This window comes from Varanus komodoensis, unplaced genomic scaffold (assembly GCF_004798865.1).
Source record: "Varanus komodoensis strain SLA01 unplaced genomic scaffold, ASM479886v1 scaffold77, whole genome shotgun sequence".
Taxonomy (NCBI): domain Eukaryota; kingdom Metazoa; phylum Chordata; class Lepidosauria; order Squamata; family Varanidae; genus Varanus; species Varanus komodoensis.
In genome coordinates, this window is record NW_025336442.1 from 1,922,610 (window position 1) to 1,940,543 (window position 17,934).

The 17,934-nt window shown below is 52.0% G+C and overlaps 1 protein-coding gene across 1 annotated transcript; it reads right to left on the reverse strand.

The window, feature by feature from the left end:
• Window positions 1–900: 900 nt before the first annotated feature.
• Window positions 901–16,167, reverse strand: DOLPP1 (dolichyldiphosphatase 1). Its single transcript, XM_044453187.1, has 8 exons — window positions 16,052–16,167; window positions 7,604–7,704; window positions 6,192–6,276; window positions 5,323–5,422; window positions 4,637–4,735; window positions 4,166–4,294; window positions 2,676–2,765; window positions 901–1,951 (listed from the first exon to the last, which is right to left on the reverse strand). The coding sequence occupies exons 1-8, from the start codon at window positions 16,125–16,127 to the stop codon at window positions 1,915–1,917; spliced, it is 717 nt and encodes a 238-aa protein (XP_044309122.1). The 5' UTR covers window positions 16,128–16,167; the 3' UTR covers window positions 901–1,914.
• Between the last annotated feature and the right edge of the window lie 1,767 nt (window positions 16,168–17,934).

Consider the following 17,934-nt stretch of genomic DNA (forward strand, 5'->3'; position numbering starts at 1 on the left):
CCTTCGAAGCACTTCAAGAACAAGAGGGACGGAACTGCAAAAACTGAGCCATCATGCAAAAGTGGCTAGTAAGGGGTGAGGCCAGGTGGATTTGGCCTGCAGGCCACGGGTTCAAGAGCCCAGGGGAAAGTCCTGGAATGGAGCAGTCTTGCTTCACTTAAGGACTCCTTGATTTCAGTAGGATGTGGTTTTGCTGGAGAAAACCTCTGCGTGTGTTTGGGGGGAGTTACATCTGAAGTGAGGGTTACGCACAGCAGCCACCCACAACATCATATTCCCAACCACTACATACAGGTGTGAAAGCTGGGCCATGACGGAAGCCAGCAGAAGGAAAGCTGATGTGTTTGAAACAAGGTGCAAGAGAACTTGGTGAATACCCTGGATGAAGCAAAAGGTGAAGAAGTGGATTCGGGATCAAATCAGAACTTTTTTGCTGAAGCAAAAATGGCAAAGCTGAAGCTGTCATTCTTCAGGAACATCATGGGGAGGTCAGACTCCCTGTAGAAGACCATCATGCCAGGGAAGGCTGAAGGCAGAAGAGGAGGAGAAAGATCTAACAAGAGATGGAAGGCCTCCAAAATGTAAGCCACATCCTGGAATTTACAAGAGCTGAGCGAGCAAAGCTGTCAAGGACAGGCCCTTTCAGAGGGTGTTCATGCACAGGTTCACCTTAAGTCGGAGATGCCCTGATGGCACGTCACAGTCTAGCAGCAAGCGGCAGAGGGGCTACAGGCAGAGCTGGAAGGGCTCCCCAGGTGTTCCCTGCTCACCTTCTGACATGCATGAGTGGGTGGGGAGAATGTATTTCGGCAAAGAAGTCACCATAAAAACACTTTTATTGAGTATTTAAAAGTTTGGGGGTAGCTTAGGTGTAATTCTAAACCATTAAGAACACAGTTATGCTTTAACGGTGCCTCCTTTAAGGAATTTTTAATTTTTTTGCATTTTAAACAACCAGTAACAAAGTTTGCAATCGTGAGGGGTGGGTAATTCGGGGAGAAAAGAGAGGAAGGGGGACCGGAAAAAGAGATGGTTAGGTGGACCAAGTTATTGGCACTCAGAAAAAAGAAGTGGTCCCTAGTAAAGCAAACCATTTGGACGAGAATCTGAAGTAGGAAAAATAATATAAAAGGTCTACCAAAGAGGGGGCATTTTTGCCATTGTGTTGACCCGACCGTGTGCACTTTCGACTAATCCCCCTTTTGCTGTGTGTGCCAAAACACAGCTAGTGTCAACAGCAATCCTTGAAGCAAGTTTCTGTGGAAACTGATAGAAAGTGTCATTGGGAATGACCCAAATGCCTCAAACAGTCATGGAAAATTGAAAACCCAGAAGGAAAAAGACCTCCTACAGCCCACCCTTCTAGCTCCAGGAATCCCTGCTCCTCGATTATCCCACACGATGACTTATCGGCTGCCTCCACGAACACAAGATTAAATAGGGCATCTTCCGCCTCCCTCCGCCCAGCCCCCATTGTGCAAACAGTCCATTTAAAAAATAAATAGAGTACAGATCGCATGCTGCCAAAAGGGAAATCCAATAGAAAAAAGTCACAGAGCTTATATATGGTTTATCCCCCCGCCCCCTCCTGTCGACAAGACTCTAGCTATGTGCCCCGGCCCGGCCCCACCCTCAAAGTTAGGCGCAGGCGCCACCCGCCAGCGCATGCCCTGCACAAGCCCCGCAGGTGAGAGCAAGTTCCTGCCTGGTGCGGTGCAAGAAAGGGATTCCGCCCCCGCCGGTCCTCAGCATGCAGCAGGGTTGATCCGGCTCGCTGGAAAGGCCTCTGGTCCGCAGGTGTCCTCCTGCCAGGCCCTTCGGTCCGTCGTCTCTTAAAAGGCTCTCTCTTCCACTCCTAGCTCCGGCCCTCCTTCGCTTGACAGAATCGTGTGGTCCAGTTCTGCGTCTTCCAGTTCACTGCAGCTTAGTCCCCAGCTTCCGCTGTCGGTTCCTGCAGCACCAGAGGACAGAAATGTTAGCGGCTGACCGGTGGTGGTGGGGGGGGGGTATTCAGGGCCTGCCCCTTCCCCCCAGACTTGGACCAAGATGAGGCCTGCCATCTGAAAAGAGGCCTTAAATAAACGGCTGACTCAAAGCAGACGTGGCAGCATGCGGAACCTCCCAGCCTGAGGCCCCACTCCGTTCTGGAGGCAAAGCAACCCAGCCAGCAAGCTGGGCCTCCCCCCAGTCTTGGCCAAGCCGTGGGCCCACTGCAGCCTTGTAAAAAGAGTGACTGGGAGAGAGAGGGCCCCTCTGGAAGAAGGGGGCCAGCCGACTCTGCACTGAAAGGCGAGACTCCAGAGCCCCGAGACAGCCAAAGGGGAGCGCGTGCCTTGGAGACCCAGTTCAGGCAACTCTCGTTTGGGGGGCACAGTTCACAGCCATGCCTGTGGCAGGTGGCCTCTGTCAAAAAAAGTCCCAAGTTGCTTCCCACCCAGGGCATCGAGCCTCTTTCAGGCCTGCATGCCAGCGGTGAGCAGAAGGGGGGAATACCAGGATGGACTCTTGGTGCTTTTTGTGCCCGTGGGTGAGCTGTGCGAAAGACACTTCAGCCACGCGGAAGCCACTACGCCATGGGTAGCATCAGAAAAGCGGGCTGTGGCTTCCTGGCCCTCCCCACAGAGACCAGGCGCTCTCGCCACACCTGGCAGATGGGCACCAGGCCCAGCACTCACCTGGCTTCTGCTCTGGTGACCGTGTATTCAAACCAAAGGATATTTGGGATGAGGCTCGTGTCTCGGATTAAGAAGAATTCACTTAATGGCCTGCAAACAAAAGGCACCGTTTGGCAGGGAAAAATGGGAAGGGGGAGAATACAGATGAAGCAGAAGAACTGAGAGTTCAATTTGGCTTTTATTTGCAATGGTTATGATGACTTGAGCAAGAAAGGAAATATTTTGAAGAATTTGGAACTGAGAGAGCCATTAGCGGGAGACCAGTCTAATTACCTGTTTGGCGGTGCACTGTATATGGAACAGTTAGGGGACCCCAGGCAAAGCTTATCCGGCCAAGCTCTCTTCTGCGGAAACCGTAAGCCGCTCGCCAAAGAGGTCCCAGAGGTGCTGCATCAGCTCGCTGCTGTCTGCTGCCCACAGTCCAAGACCTCCCACGGCCCAGTTCCGGCGCCCTTGTGGAGACAGGGTGAGCGCGACTCCCGCCTTCTCCCCTCCCCCCCCCCCCCCATCAGCTGGCTGGAGTCTCGTGACTGCTTGGGACGTGACTCGGATGACGCGAGGGGGCGATGAACAAAGGCAAACCAGGCTCACCCCTGAGCCCCAGCAAAGCCGGCTCTGGGGCCGAGGGGCACCATGCATCGCGACGCTGACACCCCGCACCAAACCAAACTTGGCGCAAAGACAGGGGGGCTGGCGGCTTCTGCCAAGCCACGCTTCCTCACGCAGCTTTTCAGTCTGGACAAACTGACAAACCGCAGCGGGCCAGAGTCATACCAAGCCACTTCCTGCGCTCAGCGGAGCCCCAACTGTTTTGGGTAGGGCGTTCTGTTTGGCATTTGGAGAGCTGCCGCTGCCAAGGGACAGACCTTGCACACACCGGTGCGGCTGGCACAAAACCCACATTCCCCAGAAGACAAACTAGTAAGACTAGAAGGAAGCCCATGGGTTGGGGGGGGGGTCCTGTTAGTGTTAACAGTTGGCCAAGAGGGGGAATCTGAGCTCCAAAATCTCTTTCAACCCAAGGAAAGATGGGGTCGCGGGGCGGCACTTTGTTTTGTCGCGGGCCATCCCTGTCCAAAAATAATTCTAAAACGTTGCAAGATATAAAAAGCCAGGAGTGGCAGGGAGCACGGCCTTGACAGCAAACGCTGGAGCAGCAGCCTCGCAGCATCGCCTCCCGCTAAAGCCGCCTGCTTGCTCCAGGCGCAGCCCAGCTCCGCCTCCACCTCTGCGCGCAGCCGTCTGGCTCGGGCAGAGAGCCGCGTGTGCGGACATGCTCCCCGCCCCCCCCCCCCCCCCGCAGAGAGTTCAGCTGCAACAGTGCAGCCCGAGAAAGCCACTGTGGCCCATTTATTGCGAGGACTTCTGATCTGATTTCGACCTAAAGTGACACCCGAGCAGCCACAGATTTGGGTTGGCTGACAACTTAAACTAAGTTCCAGCGCTGAAAAGCGACCCCCCCCCCCCCCCCCAGGGCATGGTGCACCTACCATGCTGCTATCCTTGGGAACAAAGGAGTTAAGATCTCCTGTGTGAAGGCGAACCAAACCACAGCCATGACGCTTCCCACGACCCCTCCATAGATGACTTGACTCCAGGTGTGGTAGAGCAGGTAGACCCTGGGGCACCAGAGCAGAAGGAAGGTTGTCAAGAAGGGAGGGGCCACCGCCAATACCCCTTCCCAGAAGAGAGGCCTCGGGGGCAGCCCTGCCCGCAGGCTCTTTCCAACTGAAGAGCCACCTGAGAGGGACGGCTTAAGCAGGAGTCCTGCACTGAGCAGGGGGCTGCCCCAGCGGCCCTCTGGCCCCTTCCCACTCTACTGTTCCATGATTCTGATTCCCCAGAATGGCTGCCTCTGCCAAGATCACTGCCCAAGATCAATGGCCACTCAGGGAGTTGGCAGGAGAGGCGCGATTCAAAGCGAGAACCCCAGAGCATTCATCAAAAAGGAAGCAACACACCTACTATAGGAGACGAGAAAGGCCGCTGTTAGGAGGCAAAGGGAAAGCACATGTCTCCACAGCAAGTCCAGGAACCTGGCATTGTTGGTCTGGTGCATCCTGGGAGACGGAGACAGAGAGAGTGCACTAGAATCAAAATCACGATTCAGCAGACTTCCACCCAGCAGCATCTAAAATATTCCAGCTCCTTCCAGTACCCCAGCACCACACTCCAAGTCTTTCGTTCTAAAATACAGAATCCTCCTGCTTGACTTCATGCAACACGGGGGGAGAACGGTCTAAGGACCACTTCACATGGATAGGCCCAACACTGTAAAATGTCTCTTGAGGTTGCTCTCTTGATTCTTAGAGCACAAATGCCGCAGACACCAACCTCATAACAAAGGCACTTGCCCCGCACAGGCTCCCTACAAGCTTTCAAGTTTTTCCAGCCTTTGTGACAGCAAGAAACTTGGCTTCTATATCATATAGATGCATGCATGCATACAGCTCAGATTCTAAACTTGCTGGATCTAACACTAGGGATCAGGATTGTGATTTAAAGTATTTTATTTTGTTCCTTGCTCAGAAAGGTTCCCAGAAAGGCTCCACAACGTATCAGTCCCTCCTGGAGCAAGGGAGAGGCCCTTTTCCTCATGCGAGACTGAAAGACCACGTTTGCTGACAGCAAAGGAAAAGCAACTCACCTTAAATAGAGGAAGAGGAAAGAGTAAATGGCAAAAAACCACATAAACTGGGAATGGCTGGAAGGCATGGCGTTCTTTGAATACACGGACGGGTGGATTTCTGCAGGGAAGGAGGTAGCACAACCGTTAGTGAACTGCAAGCGGCGGCTGGATCACCTGCACGATCCTGGCAGGAGACCAGGAGGTACCTTTCCAAGCCCTAGTCCCCGCCAGTCGCATTGGCTTGGGATAAGCGCTGGGGAAGGATGCTAAGAACACAGTCACTGGAGGGAATTATCCCTCCTCCATTTTGACCCAAAGGTGCCCCCAACCACCATTTTGGGTGGTGGACACACTGGGAATCCTGAGAGCCTGCTGCAGCCACTCATACCAAGGGGCTTCCACAGGGGGTCTTGCCACTCACGAAAGGTCAACTTCCCAGAAGGCAGACCGGGGAGAATGAAAGAAGGGACCCTTGCCCGGGAACCAAGGCCCAAGGCAGAGACGGGGTTTGAGCTCCAAAGTGCAAAGCCGCTCTCTGGAGCCCAAACAAAAGTGCTGGGAAACAGCCCTTGGTTTTCATCATGGGGGCCTCCCAGTCTTGCTTGGTTTTGTTTCATTTTTTTAGGGGAAATCTTAGGAAATAAAATGAAAATGAGGAGGAGCAGGGAATGTGCTGAGTGCATCCGAAAGCTGTCGGCACCACACTAGAGATGCTTGCGCTGTCTACGGAACATAAAGGACACACTCAAAACTAACACTTCTGTGAATGATTCTGTGAACACAGGACAGTTCTCAAAACTCCTGCAGAGGGCAAGGAGGGCGCCCCTGTAGCCCCCCCCCCCTCCAGTCCACAACCAGCCATGCCTTTCCCACCTGCACTACCCCACCTGTACAAGGCCGAGGCTCCTGGACAATATTCTTTATCAGCCAGTTCACACCTTCGTTGACCAACAGCCCTGCCAAGAAAGAGATCTGCAAAGGGGCAAGAGATTTGCAGTCAGAGCAAGCAAGGTGCAAAGGCCCAGTTTATTCAGCTATATTTACTGACTGATTGGAAGCCAACCTTTCTACCAGTGGCAGCTTGCAATCGTACACAAAAAACATGATTAGATCAATAGAACAAATACACTGAAAACACAGCAACAGGCAAGCTTTCATGAGAAGCAGCACTTGAACAGGAATGGCTTTGCCTGTCAACAAGGACAAAGCAGAGGGGGACAGACTGGCTTCCCTCCCCGAGGGTGGCCACCAAGAAAACCCCCCAAAGGAAGGGCCTCTCCCAAAGATCTCCCAACCTGGGCAAGCTTGCTTGAGTGAAGGCAGTCTTCCGGGTTCCTTCCTGTATAGGGATTTCCGTATCATTACCAGCATTCTGAACTAGACACGGACAGGGAACCCGTGAAGCTGCCACAGTAAGTGCCTTGGTCAACGTGCTGGCCATGGCATCCTGGACCGGCAGCAGCTTCTGAACAGTTTTCAGAGACAGTCCCACATTAGAGTGCACTGAAAGGAAGCAGCACAGACAGGAGTGCCTGTGGCCAGATCAGACATCTCTAGGAATGGGTGCCACGTACCGCTTCCTCTGCGCCTTCGCAATGGGTGCAATTTGCAAAAACTAAATGAATCGAATTTACAAGGAAAACACACAAGCGGACTTTTGGCCAGGGGTCTTAGATCAGAGAACAAGCACCCCGTGAATCAAAGGCGACCCTGAAGCCCTCCTCCAGCTTCCACGATTGCTGCGAATGTGTCGCAGGTGGTGACGCGCCGCTTGGCGCTTCTGTGGAGTGGAAGGCGGCTCTCCCCCCGGCTACGGGCCTGGCTCTCTCCTTCACAGCTGCGGTCTTGCTGCAGCTATTCACCCACAGCCAGGAGGCCGACTGACTCCAGCATGCACCTGCGCACTCTCCTCTGTGGCTTTCCCAGCCTGGCATTGCTCAACCCTTTGCCTCACTTGGAAAAAACAGGGGGGGTTCCCCCTTCTCTCTGAACCCAGAGTGTTGGATCCAGGATTTGTCTTCAACAAGAGCTATGGACCTTCTGTGAGGGAAAGGAATCTCCTGCCCGAATTTTGGGGACACCCCCCATACACACCGTAGCCCACCCCATTCAGCAGGGTTTCCTGCATCTGCGTAAGGGCTGCTGTGGGACCGAGAAGGTGAGGCAGTCCAGATTGCGGAAGGCCAGCATATACCAGGGGGACTGAGGCAAGAAAGCCACCAGCGAAGGATGGAGGGGCAAAATGCAGCGGTGCAGAGGTGTGAGCCCAAGATCAGGGTTTCTGGCTGGCCAAGCTCACCGTGTGGAGTTCGCGCTTGAAAACAATGAGAGTGACGAAACCGACAAGGATGAAAATGGGACCCAGGCTCACGTAGGCAAGAAGATGTCCGGTGAAATCACCTGGGCAGGAGACAAAAAAATCAAAGCATGCTCAGTCTCGCTGGCTGTAACACAGAAGCGCATCACCCCCCTGCCACCGGTCCCCGGGTGGCCACGCCCCTTGCCCCAAACACTGTTTGCTCACTTCCTGGCTTTTGCCAGCCCCCCTGCCCCCATTCTTAAAGGCTGAGGGTCTTCTCTTAGGGCCCAGTTATTACCAGTAAGAACTTCAGGGCACAAGCCAATGGATTTTAGACAGAGAAAGAGCCTAACCCTCCAAGCATGAGCCAGCTAAGCTCTGCTGGGAGTTGTAGGCCTTTTCTCCTGTTACAATATGCTTCAGAGCTTGCCTTCAAGCTAAATGTTCCAAGTATTTCTAGCCCCTCCTGCCACCAGAATGCTCCCACCAAAAGCTTCTCCAAAAGGCTTGCTGGGGAATGCTGGGAGTTGTTGTCCAACGAATCTGGAGGACATCCAGTCAGACAAAACTGAGCTAAGACACTGGACTCAGACCAGGGAGGCTTGGATACAGATCCCTGCTCAGCCCCAAGTGATTAGGGAACAAACCCTTGTTCTTTCAGCCTAGCCTACTGCACAAGACTCTCACGGAGCAAAAACTGTAATTGATATTGTAACAATAGTTTACTTTGAGATCAGAGAGATAGAAAGGGCAAAGAAGCACTACATCCTCCAAGTGCCAGAGGAAAACTTGAGGTTTACCACAGCAGTATAGCCAAAATACGAAACCATGCCCCAAGGATGAAGGGAGACCAAGCCACATCCTTCTTACACAGACACCTCAGACACCACCATTTCCTGCTGGATGTGTGCCTGCGGCACAACTTCGGTTGCGCGATCAGTCAGCGCAGGATATCCGCCGTTTTTGAAAAAGCAAAGTGGAAGACTTCGGGGGTCACATGGTTTGACGCTCTCTATTCTGGTGGAATATGGAAGCATCAGTTTGAAACTGGCAAGCCAGAAAGTGATCCAGTGAGTGGGTTGCAGAGACGCCTCTGGCCTGAGAGACATACTGAGTTTTGGAGACGCCTTCAAGGGCCACATGCTGTGGAAGGCAAAAGGAACAGAACCAAAATCTCCAGGATATTTTAGTCCAAACATTTACTGCCAGTAATTACCCTTGAAAGAAGCCTATTCTAGGGTGCAGGAAACGCCCCCCTCAAAAGCCAGGAGCACACAAAACGATCGGGGGGGGGAGTGGAGGGTCAGAAAAGCGGGATGTGTCCCGTGAGGAACCCCAGGAGGCCTGCGGTTCTCCACCCCGTTCCAGACGTCGCCTCGCATCGGCCCCACCCTGCCACGTGCGCTCACAGTGCGACAGGAGCCCAGCGGCCTCTCCTCCCGGGAGCGGACCAGGTCCATGGCCACTGCTCCGGCCGTGCTGCCAAGCGAGAGGCTCAAGGCCCGGCTCCAGGCGTGCCGTCCGGCTGGCCGCAACCGGGGCCTGCCAGTGCGGGGAGTGCCACACTGGCGCGCACACATCCAGTCACGCCAGCAGCAACGGCGCTGTCTTGCCGGAGCACCACGGCACTGGAGATCCACCCCTCCCCTCTAAAAAGCCTCCAGAAGGTGGTCCCACGGTTCCTGTCGCAGAAGGCTCATTCCTACCAGATGCCCAGAACACCCAAGGAAGCAGGTGAGAATCCTGCAGCGCTGCTGCCCGCGACACCCTGCCCTTGCTCAAGGAACCAGTCACCTGCAGCACGGACCCCTGAGCCGGCCCCCCTCCTTTTTCCCCGGCAGCAGTCCATGCTAGGGTCTGTCCAACGGGGCTGCACTTTTGGCACCCTGCTCCAGAGTTTGGTTTACTAATCTGGAAGGAGGGAACAGCGGAGGTTTGCCCAACCACAGCAGATGCAGGGTGGGGAACCCCATGCTGGCAACCCATCGCTGAAAGCCAAGGCAGCCGTTGCGTGGATCGTATCTCGTCGTATTGATCTGCTTGTGATGAATGCCGGACAGCAGATCCTGCAGAAGCAGTTTAAAACACGCTCAGCGATAGAACCAGGTGATGTACTATTGTATTTCAATGTATTTTATCATGTTGTAAGCCGCCCCGAAGTTTCGGCAAGGGGCGGCATAGAAATGCTATAATAATAATAATAATAATAATAATAATAATAAGAAGAAGAAGAAGAAGAAGAAGAAGAAGAAGACCTGCAGCACGGAGATTCCTGAATGCCCCTGTTGTAACAGCAGAAACAGAATGCAATTTCCACGAAAACATACACACACAGAGCGTGGTTCTGCATGAGGAAGCCAGAGCAGATGGCCGCACAGCGGGGAACAATTAATTTAACCAGCCTCAGCAGAAACTCACGCTACAACGCCAGGATGAGACAGGTGGCATGCCAGCCAAATCTGGGCCGAATAAACTCTCCACCTGCCTCCGCTTGCAATGACTGTGCTGTGGGAGATCCCAAAGATGCCAACTGGATGGCACCACCCACGATTCCCAAAGAGATAACACAAAGTCACACACACACACACACACACACACACACACACACGGAGCCAGAACAAGGGTGATCCTTCTAACCAGAGCTGCAGAAAAATATCTACAGAACACAGAATTTAACCTCTTGAGACTGCTTGCTTTAATTTAAAAACAATGAACAAGCACCCAGTACTTATGATACTAAAGATGAGCTTTTCAGCAGTGAATTCCAGGGAGCTCACTTTTCCCTTCCCTGTGAGAGGACACCTATAAGAACTTCTAAAAAGAGAACTGGTGCCCGAACTTTGCTTTTTTCCTCTTCCCTCAAATTCCTTTTTCTTTTGTGCCATGCCTTTTAGCCTGTGAGCCTGAAGGCAAGAACTATTTATTATTAATCATTAGTCATCTCTGTAAGCTTCTCTGAGACAGTGTTCTGACTGGAGAATGGAGCAAATTAATAAAGAAAAGGAAATGCAATATGAGCAAATGTGCATATTTTTGCATAATCGGAATGCTACATTTGAGGTCCCCATTTATTTTTTCTGGGGGGAGGGGGGCCCAACTACTTGCCTTTGTTCTTTCTCTAGAATGTTCCCCACAGGTCTTTTGTTTTGGGGGTGGCTGTTGTCTTTTTACTGGATTCAAACCGGGCTTCTTTTGCAGCAGCTGGCCTTCTGAGCCCATCTGCATTCTCGGGAACTCGGCACTCCTGGGAAGCACCCTGGGGGAGGGGGGGCGTGCTGAGAAGAGCGGGGTAAGTGGGAGGGCTTCTGGCTTGCTCGCCCCTGCCAATCTGCCCAAGCAACGTGACACAGCAGGAGCCACCGGAGCCACGAGGCGCAAAAGCAACACCTCGAAAGCACAGCCTGTGCACCTGGGGCACAGGGCGCACACGCTGCGGAGGGACCTCGGGCAAGGTGCCGCTTGGGCCCCTCCCCTGGCACAGCCACTTCCCCACTGCCGGGGCCATGGGCTTCTCCCGCTCTTCCTCCTCGCTCTCATCGCGGCTGCCACATGCTTGCCCGCAGGCGGGGAGCCGGAGAGCGAGCTGGCCGGGGCATCTTCTGCTCCACCTCACCGCCACCGTCGCCCAGCTCCAAGCAAGGGGCGGGAGCAACGATCCTCTCCCTGGGGCTCTTATGCGTGCAGTGGGGCCTCGCAGCAGGTGCCAGCCCATGCCCACTGCTGACACCAGCCCGGAGGATACCCCGGAAGAGCATCTTGGAAATGTGTTAAGTATAGTTAGGTGGCCTCTAAATTTAAACCCCTTGAAGAGAGTGGGCACAGAATGAGGTCCCTTTCCCAGCCCTACCTGAGGATGCTGGGGGCTGAACCTGGAGCTTCCTACACACAAGCTGTATCCCAAAGCTCAGAAGGTGTGGCTTTCTGGTTATTCAGCTACTGCGGTCTCTCCTCAGGTCGAGTGCTGGTGGCAGTTTTAATTATCAGAACCTTCCATTAGTAATGGAGGGAAGCAAAGAACAGTGATTTGGTCCACCTGAAAGCCACATCCTCTCTCTCATACCTCCACTCAAAATTATGGGGAGTAACGGATGTTATCATGATGCTACACACACACACAGGTTTAGAATACAGCCAGCTTGCAGGCAAAAAGAAATCCCAGCTTCATGCAGGAAACATGAGACCAGGGAACTAGATAGCAGAGAGAGTGAAAGAGAGATAAATAATACATGCGATTTTTTTTATTGCCACAATGCGTCTAACTCCTACAGTGCTTAGTGTCTAGGAAAGGAAAATAACACCAGGGTGCAGTTCCGCCTGGAAATACCACGCCCTGCTGGGAAACCCTTCTGCGCAATTCCAGTGTGAGCTGTCCCCTTTGGCCGTTTGCGCGGAAGAAGCGTGCAGAGGGTTGAGCGCTGGCTTTGAGGCAGCAGAAAGGAAACTGCTGCAAGTTCAGCCCTACGTTACTTAGACATTTTGCATTCAGGCACAGATACAGGTCAGCTTCAGATCAACCGGCTCCACACGCACAAATGCCGTTTTCTTAATGGCCACGGCCGTCCTCCTTTGTGGCCCACTTCTTCCACACTTGGAACTCCCTCCCAGAACTCGCTTCTCAAAACTTGGGTCTTTTGGATGGGTAGGACTACACCTCCCATCACACCCATTGGCTAAGCATGAAGAAAACTTCTACCCAACGCATCTTAGGGAAACAGGCTGGGGGAAGCTGCCCTGGTTTTCACGCAACACACGTACCCCCTCAAGCAAGTGGCACCTGACTCGCATCTACCTTTTGCTGCTGCTTTTGTCCTCTCCTTATCGGTGCCACCGCTTTGGAGTTAGACTATCAGCTCCTGGAGGAGGCATTTCTTTCTCCCACACACACACCCTAAAGATGCACAATGCAGAGCATCTGTAACAGCTTCTCCTAACATGGAATTGTTCACGTTAAAAACTGTGGGATTAAATCATCCCTCATATTTCCAGCATCCAAAGTTGCTATTCCCCTGCCAGGTGTGTGTTCAATCCAAACTACTCTGGCAACACAGGCGCAGATCAGAGGCATGAGCCTCTGCTTGGGAGAAGCAGCATGTGTACTGCTCGTATCTGGTAAGACACACTGATTAGAAACATGTCTCCTGAATTCAACAGGGCAAACCCAAGCAAATTTATGAGCATGGCTTCACTGAGATATTAAAACAACTGGGGCAGATACAAGCCATTCCGTAGTGAGAGAAGCCTTCCCCAACCTGGCTCCCAGATTTGCTGGACCACAACACCCATCCTCCTCCTCCCAGCAGGTCAGGAGTAGTAGGTTGTGCACAGCAAGATGCGAAGTGAAATACCAGCCTGCTGAAGCATTTCATTTTTCCCTCTTCACTTCCAGACCCTTTTTCCTTGCATGGAATATTGCTTTTGAGTCTATGCCTGCAAGCAACAGGGACAAACTTGTTTCACTGACTGCATGCAAGCCATTCCAGGACCCTTTCTGGGGAAGGCTGAGTCATCAAGTGGCAGACCCATGCTATGAACACGGGTCCGATCTGCCCTTACCCCCATTTGCTAGACGATCAGCTCTACCCATCAGCACAGGGCTGCTGCAGGTATGAAACGGGTGCGGCGGGAAGAGGCACTCATCAAACGACATGGATAAAAATGTACTGCAGGTTTCCATCCCTAAGACTAATCGGGGAGATTACCCAAAAAGAATGGGTTGGTGTAGGCTTCCTAGAAGGGGAGGGCCAAAAAGTCCACACTCTGGCATGAAGCAGCTCCTGGGTTCAATCAGCCGGATCGCTGCAGAAAGAACTAGTGCCTGAAACACTGGCAACAAGACAGGCCAAATGAGTCAAAGCTCCGAAAGGCATGTGGCCGTTCCCTGCGCACGTGCCTTGCTGCATCAGGTTAATGGAGAAGAGGAGACTCAGAGGGGGTCTGTTGGTGACATGTAGGTATGTGAGGGGGTGTCACACGGAGGTGGGTAGAGGCCTGTTCTCCCCTGCAGAGGAAGGCAGGATGTGCTCCAACAGAGCAAAGCTCAGGGAACCAAGGTTCCATTTGGGTGCCAGGAAGCACTTTCTGACAGTCAGGACCCCAAGGGTGTGGAATGGGCTTCCACGAGAGGTTGTTGAGGCCCCATCAGTGAGGGTGTTCAAAGATAGGCTGGACATGCACATGGTGGGCATGTCGTGAGCGGAGCCGGCTGGAGCCGGGGGTGAGACTAAATGGCCCAGGAGGTCCCTTCTGACTCGCTCTGTTTCTATGTTTCTATGTAATTATCACCTGGTTTGTGCACAGACAACCCAATTCAGGTTGCTGACTCCTCAGTTGTTATGTGCAATCCTAGAACCATGGCTTAACTATGGGGTGTTAACCATAAACATCCCCAGAAGAGAAGCCATGGTTTGTTCTCGGGTTGTCACATATGCAAACCCAGAACTACAGTTTGTTTGTTGGTTTTGTCAGGCTACAAGATGCAGCAAGCAAGAGTTGTTTAAAGGAAAAGCAGCTCCACGTGCAAACACTACAGCACTGCAAAGCCATTTGAGATACAGGTAGGGTACCAATGAAGGAGGAGATGACAAAACATGTATTTACAAAACAACCTGTGCTTTGCATGATCATCCAGCAGACAAATCATGAGTACTCTGAATAAGGCAGCATCCAGTATCCCGACCTGTTGCAACGAGCTTTCCCATCATTCTCCCAGGAGTGATTACAGATTTTTTTGGTCAGTGGAATTATATATAATTATATCCCACTTTGGAATTATTTTATAATGAGAAACCAGTAGTATGATTCAGAAATGAATCCACGTCCCATGGATGTTGGAAAAAGCAAGTCTAACACTAAGCACAAATACAGCAGTTCTTCTGTTTGGGGGACATACTTCAGCATTGTGTTCCCTCAGTGGCCAACCAGAGGCCCAAAGGAACCCACAAAGCAGGAGGTGAAGACAGCAGCAGCATCCTACCCACGTCATGAGCAGAGTGGGCTGGAGCCGGGGGTCAGACTAGATGAGCTGGGAGGACCCTGCTGACTTGCTCTGTTTCTATGTTTCCCCAGCAACCTGTGGATACCGGGATGCTGTTTCTGGTACACAACGTAGCATACAGCCACTAGGACTAATATGTCAGGGTAGGAGAGCAGACACATAAGCTTAGTTAAGTTTCCAAAATCTGTTATATCAGAAAAAATGACAGGCTAGGACGATGTTCCTCAACCTGGAGCCCAGCCACAAAAAGAAAGAAACTGCAGCCCAACTCATCAGGCACCAGGTCGGAGAAAAACTTCCTCACCCTGTGTTCCACTTCTATGGGCTTGGGGAAGCAGACTTTTCCTGGCTAGTAACTACATTTCATAACTGTGGTGGGAAGACAGCAGACTAAAGAAGCATCTGCCTCCACCATCCACAAAATGAACTCCCTGCAACACCTTTTGCTATGGGACTTAACATACTTCCTTGCCTTGGAGTTGACAGAAATACGCTTTCTGCAAGGAAGACAGAGTTGGCCCCGACAGCAGCCTCCACTCCCTGATCCCAAGCAGAATTTTATATTTTAGGAAAAGAAGAGCAGAGCATCAGAGACGAGGCATAAGGTATCACCAAGCTCCCTGGGAATGATGGGAGATGCAAGCCAACACACCCATTTCATGTTGCCCATGAATGACTAAACTTTGCAACTAGGAATCCAGTGCCAAAAGTCTACTTCCCCCCCACTCTTCCCACCCAATCCCCTTTTCTTTAAATTAGAAACCTTAGTTTTTGATGTTTGTAATCCTTGCAGAGAGAGCAGGCTAAAGAGCTGAATAATAAATATTTTTTTAAATGAGAGGAAAAAAGAGCATTTGGACTAAGGAAAAAGATGTCATCAAGCCTGCTTGAGATGACAAGAACTACAGTCCCACACATCCTTTCTACTGCTCCCATGGCTTGCTAAACTTTGCAACTCAGAACCCAGCAAAAGAATTTGCTTTTTTCCCTCCTGCCTCCTGATGCACTTTCCTTTTGTGCTATGCCTTTTCGGAATGCCTTATTTCTGATCTCTGCCAGCCTTTTCTTTTCGACCAAAGGGTGCAAAAATACGGTTTTTTAAATGATATAAATAAATAAATAAGACACATCTGGAGGGCAGCAGGTTCGGTCAAGGCTGTACGGAGGGGACGGATCCAAGATGCAATGGGACACAAAGGAGCGGAGGGGTGGAGGGAATCTTCCCCAAGCTCAGCAGTTTCTGGACTAGCACCCAAAGGGTGCCGCGCATGCGCAATCCAGGCTCACTATCTGGCCAGCCAGGGCTGTCATGCGCAGCCGCCCGCCTGCCAACGCCGCTCCTTGATGGCTCACTATTTGGCAGCTTCCAATCGAGCTCTTCCGGGCCTCCCTCGAGCCAAGGCCCGGCTTCCAAAGCAGCCCGTCCCGGCGCGGAGAGAGCGAGGCGCTTTTACCTGCCGGATACTCGACGTGCATAAGGGAAACCGGGGTCCACGGAACAGCGACCGAACACTCTCCGACTGCGGCCATCTTACCCGGATACCGGGCCGGGCCGCTTCAGCCAATGGGGCGGTGCGTGAGCGGGCGTGGGCGAAGGCGGACCGCTCAGCCAATAACGGCTCTCGGCAGGTGAGGTGCTGGCCAATCGGCGCAGGCGGCAACGCCCCGACCGCCCGACTCTCCCGCCTCCCTTTCTCGGACTCCAAGAGCGAATCAGAAAGGAGTCCCGCAGGTCCAATCCACGGCGGGGCTCAGGTAGAGACGAGGGGGCCAATGGCAGGAAAGTCCGGAGGCGCGGAGGTGCTTGGCGATTGGCCTAACCGTCTGGCCAATCATGGAGTTGTATCGATCCCCTCTCGCCGTCTGCTCTTCCCATCCCTCCCTCCGTGGTCCGTGTCAGCCAATCAGATCTTCTGGAGTGGATGGCGGGCTCAGGGGTCGCTTGACTGGGAGAGGTGCATTGTGGGTATCATGAGTCAAAATGGGGGTTTGGCCCTCAGTACGAAGACAATAGCTGAGGTGAATTCATGGGGTGCCTTCTGGGCTTATTTGCCTCTGCCAAGTTGGTTCCCTCTATCTTAAACGACAGCGTATAGTATCCCCAACCAGTTGCCATGCTGGCTGAGGAAGATGGGACTTGAAGTACCGCATTGCTCTAGGATGCCCTGAATGAGGGGCTGCTGAATTTTAACTCAGTCAATATATTTGCAGTCAACAAGTGATTTTGCTTTTTCCTGTATAATGTAGAATCTAAAATAGGAGACTGGATGGACAAGGACCCTAGGATTAATTCACCAAGACAAAAAAGAAAGTGTGTCATATGAAAGAATTATCATGTAAGTTTTGCACAATGGAAAGGGATTGTTTTCCTTCTTTCTTCTCCCCAGACTGAATCCCAGGAGCCTCTCCTCTTGCAAAGCAGTTCTCAATACATAATAATATAATTACAGGCAAGGCCAAGCCAAGCTGGAGAGGAGAAAGGAAAACAAAGTAAGGAGAAAATATGCGAACAAAAGATACGCTGAGTGCCTTGATCTCATGCCTAATTTGGGCTATCTAATTTTCTTCTTTCTGCTCATGAGGAAAAGCAGCTGCAGCCCTGTCTTTATTCTCCAGAGGACCTCAACTCATGTTTCCTCCTACAACGCACAAGCGCATGTTCTGCTTCACAATTGTTCCAGCTCTCAACTCGGGCAGATCCACCCAGCTACAAGGTAGTACCAGGCGGAATCTCTCTTGCTTTCCCTTTCAAAGGACTCCCACACACACTACAAAAGAGGTGCATTTTTTGCAGCTTTACAGCCAACAGAGTAAGCTTTTTTCTTCCTCGCAGGATCCCTGGAAAGAACAGTACAGCAGCCATTCAGTGCTAGATGTGTTTTACTGCCACAGCATGCTGAGAGTTGTCTTCCAACATTTTGGAAGGCACACTGTTGGAAAAGATGGCCAGCTGGTGCTCTGGGGTTTCCAAAAGTCAAAGACCCTATGCCACCTTAGGGAATGCCTTAAATTTACTGCATTTTCTTCAAGTTTTTTCAGCCTACCCTGCAACAGACAAAAAGCTATGGGTGAAATTTTCAGCCTAGCACTGGTATGAGGAAAATCTTCCTTTAGCATGGAAAGAAGTAAACAATCCATAAGAAACTACCATATGACTCCCAAGATACCCACCCCATCAGTAACCCCACTGACTGAGAACAGCTGTTTGACAACCATTCTTCCCCAGGTTTGAGGACCATTTCTATATGCAAATGTGGCTTTGGGCCAAGGCTTGCTGTCCTTTGCTCTAGAACATGGGTCCTCAAGCTACAGCCCGTGGGCTGGATCCAATCCCGCC